Source organism: Amyelois transitella, chromosome 4 (assembly GCF_032362555.1).
Source record: "Amyelois transitella isolate CPQ chromosome 4, ilAmyTran1.1, whole genome shotgun sequence".
In the NCBI taxonomy this organism is placed as follows: domain Eukaryota; kingdom Metazoa; phylum Arthropoda; class Insecta; order Lepidoptera; family Pyralidae; genus Amyelois; species Amyelois transitella.
In genome coordinates this window covers 8,184,458-8,198,998 of record NC_083507.1, presented here as the reverse complement: position 1 = coordinate 8,198,998, position 14,541 = coordinate 8,184,458, and the positions used below count along the sequence as shown (strand labels likewise).

General features: G+C 35.3%; 3 protein-coding genes across 4 annotated transcripts; all 3 read right to left on the bottom strand.

Annotated features, from left to right (window-relative positions):
- Window positions 1-71: 71 nt before the first annotated feature.
- On the bottom strand, window positions 72-3,168 carry LOC106136931 (uncharacterized). The gene is made up of 3 exons (XM_013337605.2): window positions 3,058-3,168; window positions 659-890; window positions 72-251 (listed from the first exon to the last, which is right to left on the bottom strand). The coding sequence occupies exons 1-3, from the start codon at window positions 3,144-3,146 to the stop codon at window positions 87-89; spliced, it is 486 nt and encodes a 161-aa protein (XP_013193059.1). The 5' UTR covers window positions 3,147-3,168; the 3' UTR covers window positions 72-86.
- Window positions 3,169-4,755: 1,587 nt separating this feature from the next.
- Window positions 4,756-6,765, bottom strand: LOC106137023 (cyclin-C). Its single transcript, XM_013337757.2, has 3 exons — window positions 6,032-6,765; window positions 5,750-5,842; window positions 4,756-5,365 (listed from the first exon to the last, which is right to left on the bottom strand). Exons 1-3 carry the CDS (start codon window positions 6,620-6,622, stop codon window positions 5,243-5,245), a joined length of 807 nt encoding a protein of 268 aa, XP_013193211.1. The 5' UTR covers window positions 6,623-6,765; the 3' UTR covers window positions 4,756-5,242.
- Window positions 6,766-7,116: 351 nt separating this feature from the next.
- LOC106137022 (uncharacterized) lies at window positions 7,117-9,677 on the bottom strand. Of its 2 annotated transcripts, none has more exons than XM_013337756.2 (6): window positions 9,616-9,677; window positions 8,763-9,015; window positions 8,386-8,519; window positions 8,163-8,223; window positions 7,833-7,947; window positions 7,117-7,373 (listed from the first exon to the last, which is right to left on the bottom strand). In XM_013337756.2, the coding sequence occupies exons 2-6, from the start codon at window positions 9,005-9,007 to the stop codon at window positions 7,188-7,190; spliced, it is 741 nt and encodes a 246-aa protein (XP_013193210.1). In that variant the 5' UTR covers window positions 9,008-9,015; window positions 9,616-9,677; the 3' UTR covers window positions 7,117-7,187. The 2 variants fall into 2 exon arrangements, with proteins under 2 accessions (XP_013193210.1, XP_013193209.1); XM_013337755.2 differs by having other exon boundaries at window positions 9,496-9,676.
- Between the last annotated feature and the right edge of the window lie 4,864 nt (window positions 9,678-14,541).

Genomic DNA, 14,541 nt, shown 5'->3' with positions numbered 1-14,541 from the left:
GTAAGACCCAGGCAAAAGCAAGTAAATCACAAACAAACGCAATTCTATATTTATTGATACAGTTACACACTATGCATTTGGGCTGTCTACACTACAGTCTTGACTTCAGGCTGCTGCGCGGGCTCAGTGGTGTTAGTCACCGCGGCGGATGCGCACGTCTTCACCTTGTTGTTTTCACAGCACAGCGCAGTATCCGCGGTCATGTCCGCGTAAGCCCATGGGTTGTCGCACGCTTTGTAGAATGCTGAAAGCTGGAAATATATGGTGGTAGATTTATTAAACACACGTCATAACAAGTAACATCCCTTTCGTGGCAGACAGACTAAATATTCACAAGACTAATGCTACGTTTAGCAGGATGGCTTAGTGATGAAATTGAGATTCAAATGTAGTGATAGAATATTTCTCGTTCTTAATTGGAATTGGACGTAGGGTATAGAAATATCTTTCACAGTTTTATAAATGGCTAAAACATGGTTTGAATAAATTCTGTAAGATCTTCTTAAAAATTTGACTCAGTAGTACCTAATTGGAACAATAAGACTAAAGTCCAGTTCATTTTTCCGATAAGGTAGGCTAATTCAGATTTTGTTTCTTTTTAATTTTTCCTATACAAATCTATGTCTTATCTTTTATTTTTTTGTATGTTGCCGATTACCTGCAATTCATCAGCATTCACCAGCTTATTACAAAGTATTTCTGGGCCCTTAGCTTTGGTCGCCGTCGCCAAGGCATTGCAGAGACTCTTGCACGTAGCCTGTCCTTCAGAGTTACAAGACACCACCAGCCCAGGCGTCTGGGATAGCACCGGCTTGCTTTCTGGGTCCGGAGTCAGGTTTGAAAAACCACCACAAGAGCAATTGCCTTTAGGACCTTCGTCAACCACAGGCCTGTAAATATTTTCAATTTTTGTTTACACACACATATTCCACGTCCTTCGGGGGAGACAGAGCCAACAACTTTGAAAAGACTGGAAGGCCACGTTTAGCTGTAGAAGTCTGAATGATGCAAATAAGATAAAATACTGACTGGTTGCTAGCCCATCGCCTAAAAGAAGAATCTCAAGCTTATAGAGCAAGAGCCCGTGAACGCCAGACATACCTTATTTTGTAAAAGCTGAAAGTTTCTGTAAATATGCCTCTAGTACAGGTAGGAACGATCCCCACCTATGGTACTCAGGCAGTGGTTGCTTTGGCAGGTAGCAGGTAATAAAGGTATACTTTTTTCAACCTGAAATTCGTTAATTTGTAAAGCTCAATTTTTTGATATTTTATCCGTAATAATACACAAACTCGCGTTACTCATTGCCAGACACGTACTATGGTTGCAACCCCTTGCCAGACACCCCTAAACTATAATATTTTGTAACTCTACTTACGTCATTTTGTAAAATCTGAATTTAATACATATTTTTTGGGGTATTATTCAAACATAGTTTCTGAAGTAGCCAGACATTTTTGAAGGTTCTATTATCCTGCCAGACGCATTGGTGTGAGCAAAAGATGCAAGAGTGCGGAGTATATGTAGTAACTGGAGCGAGTGGAACAGAGTGGGTATCGTTAAGCGGACGGTTATACACGCATAGTAAACGTTGTAATATTAATTTGTGCTCGTTGTAAAATAAATTTGATTCAGTTTTAATAAAGTGCTACCATGAGTGACTAAAAAGAAGACGGAGTTTGCTTTGTCTGTAAAAAAAAGTAGTGAAGATCTTATAATATTTTACGAGGAGACTTTCAAAAAATATCAGACTATTTTAAAATTACGAAAAATACATAACCTCAAATATAAAGAGATTATTTTATAAAATGAACTTCATATAACTTAAAAATAATATGAATTAATTGTTTCGTTTTTTCACAGTATTAATATTTTGTTATACAGGGTGACATTTAAAACAACTGCATCCTTTTAAACATACACTACACCCATGTTTCTGAGCTGTTTGAGCCTATTTTTATTTAAATTAAACGTCATCATTTTCACATTTAAAAAGCCCTCAAAAACTACGTCACACGCTTTATTAAAGACCAATAAACATGTAAATAAATGTCTGAAAAATAAATTATTTTTCTTGTATCAAGATCAAGTAAAATACAGAGTTGTCGAGATCGCTCAGCTAAATGAATTGTATCGTTGACCTTTGAATCTTACGCGTCGCTTTTCCGCCGCCCGGCGTGATATGACGTGTTTAGGATCGTGGATTTTGATACTTTTATTTTTTTTTCGTACTTTCTGAAATATGAATCGATATTTTTCTTTTAACGTTTTTAAATATCCTATAGATGAGTACACTTAACAGTTAAATTTATGCAGTTGAATTAAAAGTCACCCTGTATTCATTCTTAATGAACATTGTTTTCAAAATTTTGTATGTAATGCTTTTATTTAATTTTTTTTTTTGATAAATTAGAAAAAGAGACCGCATAATAAACGACAGCTGATGCGCAATGAAACGTCGCAAGAAACCGAACGCTCTGTCCCACTCGCTCCAGTTACTACATATACTCCGCACTCTTGCATCTTTTGCTCACTCCAATGCGTCTGGCAGAATAATAGAACCTTCCAAAATGTCTGGCTAATACAGAAACGTTGTTTGAATAATTCCCCGAAAAATATGTATTAAATTCAGATTTTACAAAATGACGTAAGTAGAGTTACAAAATATTATAGTTTAGGGGTGTCTGGCAAGGGGTTACAACCATAGTACGTGTCTGGCAATGAGTAACGCGAGTTTGTGTATTATTACGGATAAAATATCAAAAAATTGAGCTTTACAAATTAACGAATTTCAGGTTGAAAAAAGTATACCTTTATTACCTGCTACCTGCCAAAGCAACCACTGCCTGAGTACCATAGGTGGGGATCGTTCCTACCTGTACTAGAGGCATATTTACAGAAACTTTCAGCTTTTACAAAATAAGGTATGTCTGGCGTTCACGGGCTCTTGGGCTATTATTATCTTCATTTGACTTTTACAATCTGCTCGAGAAATGACGTCGATTTCATGTCTTTACGACTCAAAATCTCGTCTGCTAGTGCCAAGAATATACTTACGTGACAGGTTTATCTTCGGCTAAAATGCTACTGAGACCGAACAGCAAGACTACACAGAGATCGCAAAACATTGTCTTGGAGGACGACATGGCCACCTCAGGCAGGTACTGTGCTTCTTGTACTGATACATTGCAACGTTGTCATACTAATTTATACCCGGAAGCATTCAATGTGTAGGGTGACAATTTTTCGCTATGTGACAAGACCTGTACTGTGATGGAAATATAAACACCTACGGCTTCAAATTAATTATAACCAACTATCTATGGCTAGCGGTTCCGCCCGCGTTCAAAGTACCCTATATCCTTCTTCGTACCCCACACTTCACATTTATATTATTAGTATGGATTACGATGAACAGTGGTATCAGGGACCACTGAATTAGTAGGATGAAGAAAAGGTTGTGAGATATGCATGCCGATAAAATTTAATGCAGGCCTAAACATTTTAAAAATTCGTATTTGTTCCTAAGAGACGGCCAAAGGCGAACCCCGGGTCCTCCTCGGAGCGGAAAAAGATCAGGATTACGTACTACATACATACATACATATGGTCACGTCTATATCCCTTGCGGGGTAGACAGAGCCAACAGTCTTGAAAAGACTGAATGATTACGTACTCCTACTGAAAAACCATGCTAATTTATTAAGATTTTCTAGGGACAATCCTAAGACTTCGCGGTGGACGTCGTGGATATTTAACCATAACATATTTAAATAAGTTTCACGCAGTCTCAAAATTTCCCAAACAATGGCGACCCGATGGTAACATGAACATCTGTGTTATGATATCACTTGGGCTCTGTTGTCATTGCGGGGCTAAACAATAAGCAATTTTCACTCGCATTGGATCTGTTTAAGCAAAGAGGATATCATTTGATACAGGTACATTCCAATTGCGGTTATGCTCAACTACTAAGTAGTCGAAGCACAGAATACAGAGATTGGTAAAAGTATACAAATTGGAATATACATTTTCTGTTCCAAACTATATCTATACTAATATTTTAAAGCTGAAGAGTTTGTTTAAACGCGCTAATCTCAGGAACTACTAGTTCGAATTGAAAAATTCTTTTTGTGTTGAATAGACCATTTATCGAGGAAGGCTATAAAACACGCTGCAACTATAAGGAGCTAATAAATAAAAGAAAATGTGATAAAAACGGGGAAAATGATTAATCCTTGTGGGCTTCAATGATGCCCAAAATAACTATTCCACACGGACGAAGTCGCGGGCACAGCTAGTGTATGTATATTTAAGATGTGATGGAACTGTAAAGAATAGTTGGTTGGAACTTAGTTGGTAAACTTTTGTGTGTGCAGGCATGGGGGGGTTATTCATAAATAAATATATATGGCACAAATTACACAAATGGAGTTCGAAACTTGTGTAACGATATAATTAACGATACTATATTTTATAACACTATGGTAATTGTTATACCCTTAGCCGTTGCCAACAGCGCGCGTTTACCTCATAGACCAACTGAGTCTCAGTACAGGCACTATACATTGGCTTAGCCATGATGCATGTAGGGGAGACTGTATGCAATCCTGGTCACGCCCTTACCACAAATACTAATATTCTTTTTAGATGTTTAAACCAAGATAACGGATTTTTAATGATTAAAAATCCGTTATCTTGGTTTCAAAACAGAGATGTCAAATAAGGTATATAAATTACAAATAAAACAACCACTCTACATATCGCCAATTTATTTCAAATTACTAGTTAAATACTGGTAGTCTTTAAAATATAAGAATTATGCCTAAGCAATCCTAGTCAAAGTAAATATAAGTATTTACAAAAAGTTACATGTCACTCATTTTCCAAATTCCTAAAGGAACTTAAATTTGTCCGTGCAACCCACTGCAGGCCACATAATATAAAGATTACTTGATGTTTTTCTGTGGGAAAGAAAATTTAATACATCGGTTGTTTCACTGTATGTGAAGCCTCCCAGTGATAGCAACTAAAGTGTGTTATCTGTTGTAAAAACAGACTGATAATCATAGCTCACAGTATACTAACCTAAATAATGTAGGTATTTTTATTATAATAATAAAGTACCCTTAGTCAATTCAGGGCCTCTGATAAATCCAGTATCACACCCCATTTTAGTAGAAATAATTCATAATTTATGTATTAGTCATATTCAGCACAGTTCCCTGTGGTCATCACTTAGCTATCTTTGGGGTGCAGGCTTTGGTTTAGGCATCTTTGTGAGCAAACCCTGTATTTCCTTCTTCTCGTCATAACTTTTCCACATTTCATATAAATTGATTATGTACCTCACAATCTCTTGAATCTGAAACAAATAATTAAGAAATATTTTACATCATACATATAACAAATATTGGCATCAATCCTAGACTAGCTAGCTAGGCTGAGAATTTCTCTCATCTTGGCATATCCTCAGTAGGACCCAAGGAAAAGGGTCCACTTTTCTCTTTCCTTCCAGTCAACCATATTGAAAAGGATTAGATCATAAAGATTGTAGTTTCAAAATAGTTCATTGTTCACAAATAAATCTTTATCCATTAGATAATAAATTGTTGTAGATCAAAATTGATCTTTTCCATTTTAATCTGATCTGGGATCCATCTTGAGACCAGTCAACCAAGAGGTAACACTGGACTTCAAGGTGCATCATCAAGAATAATTCAGATATAGTTGCTTCATCTTAACCCACCTTGTCCATGTCAACATTTAATTCTGCAAACCATGGCTTCAAGTTTTCTTTCCCCAACATCACACATGCAATATGAAGAGCAGCTATTGCAATCTGAAAAAGAAACAGTGTATCAACTTGATCAACTGATTAAATTTATTTAGTAGATATTTAGGGTACATTGACAAATTTATTAAAATATAAGCTTTACTCTGAAATTAACAATATGAAAACAAAAACCATATGCCTTGTATCTAAAAAATATCTTCACAGATCGATAATATTACAAATGATCAAAAATACCTGATATGGCGGGTATAATAAGCTGACATCTGTTCGCAGGGAGTCATTCACAACCCTCCATGCATATGTAAGAAGTTGATCATCTTGTCCGATATCTTGAACAAACAGCAACAGCGGTCGGTAAGGCTGATAAACTATAAGGCAACAGTCCAGATTCTCCAAAAGATAAAATTCACATTCAAGTATATGATTGCTTCTGTATGGAAATTCTTGTTGACCATATGCATAGCTAAATTTGTTTTTAATAACTGTTTGACTAGTTGTAATCAATCTAGAATTAGAAATCACGCCAAACTCTTCAACTTTTGACGCAAGAAACACACATGTTGGAGCCAGTAACAAAGGGTCTATGCACATTAGAGAATTTCTAGCATAAAATCTCTTGAAGTAAACTGTTGCTGTTGCAATAACCTGCTGCCGGACCTTCAGTTGTTCGCCCAGTACTTGAATCATACTGGCGAAAAAATTGAATATTTTCTGATATTCTTCTTCTGATAAAATGTTCATGTCGTGCTGTCGATCTCTAATTAGATCTTGCTTATCTAATATCCATTGTTGGTGATGGGAGCTTTGCCAAAAATTTCCTGCCATTTTTTAATTTGTTTTAAAGAAGCTAATCAGATTTCATTTATTAAATATTAAAAATAAATAATAAATTAAGCTTGAGCTTTACATAAACCAACAAATTTCGTCCGACTTGACAGTTGCTTGACAAATTGTTTGGTGCATTGACGTTTATGACTTTGACTTAAGGATTTTTTTAAAATTGTTTAACCAACGGTTAACTTTTTCACGTCGTTACGGGGTAGACTAATCCAACATCTAAATCATAAAAATCTCCTGAAACACTATTTTCGGATTTTATTTACTAGGCAAGTATGTATGGACTGGGAATTTGTAAGAGCTAAAGTGCAAACTTTTGCGAACTCGTTGACAAAGTTTCTGTGGTGTAAAAATGCTAGGTACTTCACTTACAACCTCTGGTAAAAAAGACCCGAGTTGACGAATTTACTTTCCGTGCCAGCAATGTGTACATAGCTTTTACCCGGCAAAAAGGGATCAGGGAAGGGTTAAGAAACGTAAAGTTCCTGACTAGGTTTGTTTTTTATTTCTCACATTATATATTGATATCTGTGGGTTATAATTTTATATTTTTTCATCCAAGAATGTCGGCGAGTGTGTAGTCCTTGAGAATCTCATTGATGCTATCGAATAGTTCTTCGCTGAGTAACTCGCTGATGTTTTGGAGCTCATTTTGAATTGTATCTTGAGTAATATTTTGCACCAAGTCACTAATTAAATTGTTTAGGACCGCCGAGCCGAATATGCCATCAATTTGAATCTGGAAAATTGCCTCTATTTACATAAATTCTTGGAACAACTGTTATAATAATCCTTGAATAACTATATCGATGGCTCCGATGAGATATTCGGATTAGGTTGTGATGTGAACCAAGCTGCTGGTAGGTATAATGTTTGATCAATGGACTTTTTTGGTTCACAAGAGTAACAAACCAATTCTCTTTTGCCAATATTTTTATCTTTTAATTAATTTACGAAGAAGCAGCCATTGATATCATGGTCACAAACTAACCCTGCCTTATCTCCACAACAGTGAGGACATTATGAGAGCGTAAACAGGTTTAATGCCAGGAGGATCATGGGACTTTCTTTCAAGGAAGTAAGATGATATTATTAAGTAATATACTGAGCCTAAGTTACGATGAAGAATAGAGGTTTGGAAATCTGTAGTGGTAGCACCAAATTCGCAAAGCAACCGGGGATTAAGATGATGACATACCAAAGTATCGTGAATATCGATTTTGATCGCTAGTTCTCGGAGTACCAGGTGTCCTGCCAGTAAGTTGGTACCAACTCGAATATCAACACCTACTTCGAGGCGATTTACGAAAACTCTGCAAAGTAAAAAACTTACATCAATTGGAGATCCAGTGTAGAAATAGCCTTACTTTTATAACTGGTCAGATATTTACGTAAACTTCACTTTCCGCTTCCTATTCCAAAAGTTATAATATTACATACATGCATCTCTAAATTACAAAATTTTTATAATCAATAACTAATTTTTTATAGATCTCATAGGTTCAATTGCCATGATTTGTGGTCATACCTAAAATTGCCTCCAGCTGAATGATTCAGTAAAAGTATTCTGGCTTGCGCATCGTAGCTACCTGAAAATAAAAGTCGCAAGGGTTTCATGATTATTTTCAATTTATTTGTTATGACGTTATTACAATGCAGTCCTAAAAACAGCAAGTACTTAGATATATAGGTACTGTAGATGATAGCTTTAACATTTTAGTAAGTTGATTGTTTTTTTTATTTCTACCCACCATTGGCATTCAACCAGGGGAGTGTGAGGTGAACCCCGAAGGCAAGTCGAAGGGCGTTGAAGGTCACTTCGTCCACCACGTACCAACGAAGACCGTCCGCGTGCAATTTGTTGATGTTGCCTGTGACACGTATGCTAAACAAAGAACACGTTTTTTAGTTCCACACGAAAAATTTAAAATAATTAGGTCCATATATCGTGATATGTAGGTACGGTATGCCTGCGTAAGTTTCACCTGGTAAGATCGTGTATGACTGACGACGAGACTCTCTCGTTTAGTGATAACTCGTTCCTGGATAGTGGTCAAAGGCGCACTCCATATTCTAGAGAGGTAAAACAAACATGTGTAACACGACCAAAGAGAGTAAAACAACTCACCCTGCAGTTCTATATGCGAACGGTCCAATAGAATCTACCACCAACGGGTCCAGAGGAGGAAGGTCATCATTTCCATTGATTACAACATCTCTGAACCCTTCCAGAACATTTCTGATTTGATCTGCGATCAGACTTCTTTGTTGTTCGTTCAGGGCCACTAACTCCGATGTTAACTTTGTATCCTCATTATTCTGTGTGCCTATAGTTGTAGCTTGAAGTTGTATTGGAAGGAGTCTTATCTGCATCGGTTCATCTGTAACGAAGAATTTTTGTTTTATTAATGCAACAGAGCAATCACTAGGTTTATTTATACACTATAACTACTAGGACTAGGCCTCCAAAACTACACGTATTAGTTATTTGTCAATTTCTTTAAGCATATCGGGTCAGCATAGTTCAGTAAGTATATTAGTTTCTTCTAATTTATTTTCCAATATACCTAAGTACATTATATTTACAACTGAGTTTAGTATGCGATGAATATGTAAATAAATAAATGTATTCGGAATAAATTACACAGATTGAATTAGTCTCGAAGTTAATTATATGTTGTAGTAAATACTTATATAGTTAGACATCCAAAACCAATCAAAAAATGTTCGTTTCTCATCATGCCCTGGCCGGAATTCGATCTTCGGTGTTACAGACAAGCGCTCTACCGCTGCACCAGATTCCGTCAGATTCGTCGTACTACATATTTACAAATTTTCTTTTTATGTATTAAAAAACTTACTGCTTTCCCTCACATGATAATTTACACCAGCATGTGCGTACGCACACGCGATCAAAACAACAATACAGGCAATTTTCATTTTAATCTTATCATGAACTTCAAACTTTACTAAGTACCTACTTTAAAATAAAAAAAATGCTACATAAACGACTGACAGCCGATGCTGGTCCTATCGTTTTGCTGTTACCATCAGAAGTATGTTTTCTTTTATACATGCTAATTTAAATTCATCAATCACAATTTATCGTATTTACTATCAATGTATTTGTCGGATTACAAAAGATAATCATATAATTATGACCTGCAATGATTTTCACTACTGTTATATATGTAAATAAAACCAATATCTTTTTGCATATAAGCTATATGTTTCAAAGTCATTTTTCAAAACATTATAGCCATTACGATTGAAAGATCATTCGAGTTATGGAAACCAATTTATCCAGACCAATTTTATAACAGAGAAGGTTGCCAGGACGATAAATATGACGATGAAAAAGATGGGTGATAAGTTTGTTATTGTTACTTGATGTAAACCAGATCTCAGACACGCCCAGTCCAATAATTAAATATTAATTATTTTTATTTACTGAAACTCTTAATGCTTTTGACGTCAACGACGACGACGACGCCTTCGATGGTTAGCAAGATGAGAAATATTTATTCACTCATGCCTTGTCTTAAGTTGTAGGTATGGGTACCAAAGAGACGCGGGGAGGAAAAGACTTGATCAAGAGGTGAAGCTCTGACCACGCTGTGTCGTCAGATGATGGAATGTTGCTGACGGAATTAAATTAGATGTGCTTTGATTTGTTGCAACAAATCAGTTCTATTTAAGTAGAATCTTAGCCATAAAATTGATTTACGATGGAAACATACTTTTATACGGATCATTGGTAGTTACCTATATAAGGTATTACAATATTAAAAATAAATATAGTTTATTTGTTATTACAAGGAGTAGCGTGATATTGAATTGCCATGATTATTCCTGTAATATTTTTAATATTCACCATGGCGACTGGCGTGCTGATGGGTAAATATATAAAATAAGTACTTATAAAATTATTTATTACAAAGATTAAATTAAAAAATAAAGAAATGTTTAAATACATTTTTATTTTATTACGTAACTTAATTTTCATGCTAAACGACTGCCTACTTTTAGGAAATTGACATCATTACATTCTTTCAAATACTTAAAATAGGTAATAATAATTTTAGTTGATGTTGATTTCGGCGCCGTGGACGTTAGTATGACATCAGGCAACCTGTTGCCCAGGAAGTACACCCCACTTACTGCCGACGACGAGACGGCCACCAGGAATGGCATGAGTTACGCGAACAACGTGATAGCGCATGCCACCACTGGCTTGGATGCAGTTCCAGTTCTGGACCCATTCTACATGGATGTGTTGCCTCCCGTTCCGATTTCTCATAGGTTGATCAGGTGTGCGAGGAACATTGTGATAGATGTTACATTTCTCATAGGTTGATCAGGTGTGCGAGAAACATTGTGATAGATGTTACATTTACACGGAATATTATTATTAACACAACCGCATGTAGTGACTTCGGGACATAGACAAAAAAAGTTTCCTTGATTTGTTGGGAGTGGCCAACATCCCACGTCTTCCTGTAACCGCAATATTATAAGATTTATGGTAAATCTTATTCAACGTAGCATTGATGCCGTTTATAATCATGATCCCGTCTGCCCCACCTACTTAGAATGTTATTTCGTTCTGACATCTGTCGAAATAGAGGCGATCTAAGCAAGTACCACAAGTGTGCAACATTTATAAACGTACACTGCTTATAGGTGAAATTACGTGCCAAGAAGAAAACTTGGTGTTTTTAATATTCCTGCCACACATCGGAATATTTTTAAAAAAAATTTTTGTAAACGAGGCATTGTTCACTTTAGGTTGGGTTAGTTATGCTTTAAATACATACATACAAATAATCACGTCTATATCCGTTGCGGGGTACACAGAGCCAACATTCTTGAAAAGATTGATAGGGCCACGTTCAGTTGTTTGGTCTAATAAAAGAATTGCGATTCAAATAGAGGCAAGTTGCTTGTCCATCGCGTAAAAGAAGAATCCCAAGTTTATAAGACTATCCCTTAGTTGGCTTTTACGACATACATGGAAAAGGGATGGAGATGTCCTATTCTTTTATCAAAAGTAGCCACACGCCTCTAATAGAAAAATAATAATAGGATTACATGGTTTAAATATAGCTATGCGTAAACCATCATGCGAAAGAATATTAAGCTTAAAAATCATTATGGCTTAATGCGGTATGCTACATTACGTTATGGCTTAATTTTTTATGTTTATGAATAGAGACACATTTCAAGTATTTATTGTTTAGGGTTTTGTTAGATTTTATGTATGATATATGATAATAATTAACTATATTATGTATGATAATAATTAACTTCTGTCATCAACCACCTGTACTTCATTATTAATAGCGATATCAAAATAAATCGTAAATTGATACCATAGATAAACAGGTACAAAAGTTGTGGAAATAGATAATTAATTTAACGTCTGTACCATATGCAAAAAACGTATAACAAATTAATTTGTTAATCTTTTAAAACAGAAAGTGTGTTTATTTTAATAGACACAATAAAAAATGGGAACTTAATTTATTTATTAATAAACTATTTGTAAACTATCACTAGGAGGATGACTACGTTAACAGGAATAAAAGTGTGAAGCCCTCCGCTAGGAACGGCGAACTTCCATTCAACTAATATGTAAAAAGGAGCACGCATAACGAATTCGGACGACACAACTTTTCGTTTGTAATGATTATACTAAAACACGACATGCCTTCTGCAATTATGCTTAATTAAAATGTATGAAATTATTTTTAGGGGGACAGTCTACCTCAGGAATTTAAATATAACAGGCATAAAGAATACAGTCCTTGATCAATTAAAGATTCGAATGAAGAATGGCCGATTTGATGCTGAAGTCAGCGGGCGCGGGCTTAATATCGAAGGTAAATACGATGATTTTCGTAAGTTTATATATATAAGAACCTACCTATCTATTCACCATAACACAGAACAAACCGCGCATTCCTAATTACATAAAATCTAGTTAAAAATTGAGTGAACACCCCAAATTATTTTTTTACTTACGATGACATCGAGGTTTTTTCTACTTGATTGTAGCTTGAACTTGTCATCTCGTAGGTTGAGCGTCGCGTCGTAGGTCCTACTAAGACGTCGTAGCGTAGCTGTTATGAACTACGCTCGTAGCTTCGTAACCGTAGCCGGCAGAGCACGTAACTGCCATACTTCGTTGTGATACTTCCATATTTTTAATCCATTTACTATATTATACCATACCATACCAAAACACCATTATTTTTCAATTTTTGGAAATTCCATGAACAGGTAAAGGCTTAGTGATTCATAATCCCTAGGCTTTTTTTTACATAACAAAATATTCTGTGTTACATTTCTTTTCTAGTCGTGTAATGTTTGTGATAATATTTTGCGTCCATTAAATCCTGTTAGCAAATAACGACATAATTTGCTTTAAATTGATTATACGTTTTATTTCAGTGGACTACAAAGCTGACTTTAGAATTGGGTTTCTACCATTTTCTTACGCAGGCCACGTAAGGTATACATAATTTTTTATTGCCATATTTTATAGTTATAATTTTACTTTACCCGAACCATAAACACATAATAGAAGTAGAGTAGTGAGTGCACTGAAACAAGAATGACACATAACGCACTGCAGATATTTTTGATATAATTTATACTTATATTTATTTTAAAATTATCGAGCTGCACACACATATTCATGTCTATATCTCTTGCAGGGTAGACAGCGCCAACAACCTTGAAACGACTGAAATACCACGTTCAGTTGTATAGCTTTACGATGTATTTGAGATTCATATAGTGACAGGTTGCTAGCCCATCGCCTATAAGAGAAATCCCAAATCAATCCGTTAGTCGCCTTTTACGACATCAAAGTGTCGGAAGCCACGCAGAATAAGTCAAGCTGCCTTAATTAAAAGATGTGATCATTTGAAATTCATTTATGAAATTATAAACTAAATTAAATCCTATTAAACTTCAGTAACGTACCCATAGTCTTTCTTAGAATTTCAAAATATTATTAACTCTTCAATTCCCAGTGTCACTTGTAGGTGACACAAGTTTGATAATTTTTTTTTAATACATACTATTTTTATTTTTTAATTCTACCACTATAATAGTAAAGCTATTGAATGATATTATTTACTTTTTTTTCTGGGGACACTAACATAAACTCATCTGTTAAATTTATTCATTTGTTTCGCGCGTAATTCGACCTGTTCTAGTTTTTGTGACTTCGTGCGATAAAAAGTGAAAGAAATATGCCTAGACCGTAAGTATTGATATCTTTTCTTTTTATATGTATTTCATGAATATGTTAGCTGTTATAAAAATGTATTTTATAATAAAAATAACCTATAGCATTATTGATATATCTTTGGATATGTGGGGTGTCACTTGTGGGTGACACTGGGCATTATAGTAACTATACATACATAAACTATCTGAATTCATTCAAAGTAATAACTCAGGTATTCTTTGCATTTAGGCTTATTGCTTTTTGTTGCTTTTGTTTGAATGCTTGCATGCGTGTTACAGGTTGACGTTAGATGAAATTGCCGAGGTGTTGGACAACTGGGATGATCCAGGTGATATTATTTTATTTCCTCCTGAAGATGGTACGGTGACTGACGAAGATAGTGGAGACGAAAATGAAGCTAATATACTTCGTCTACCAAGTCGAATGCTTCGATCTCATGTGGAACTACAAGAGAGACCCTCCACCTCAGAAGAAAATCCTTCACATAATTTAGAAGAAGGAGAAGAAATCGATTTGCCTGCACCAAAGAAAAAACAGAAAAAAGACAATACTATAAAAAAATGGTACAACAATGTCAGCAATATTTATTTCACTACTTGAGGTAAGGGAGACTGTGACGAAGAAGTTTTAAGTTTTTTTAATTTTT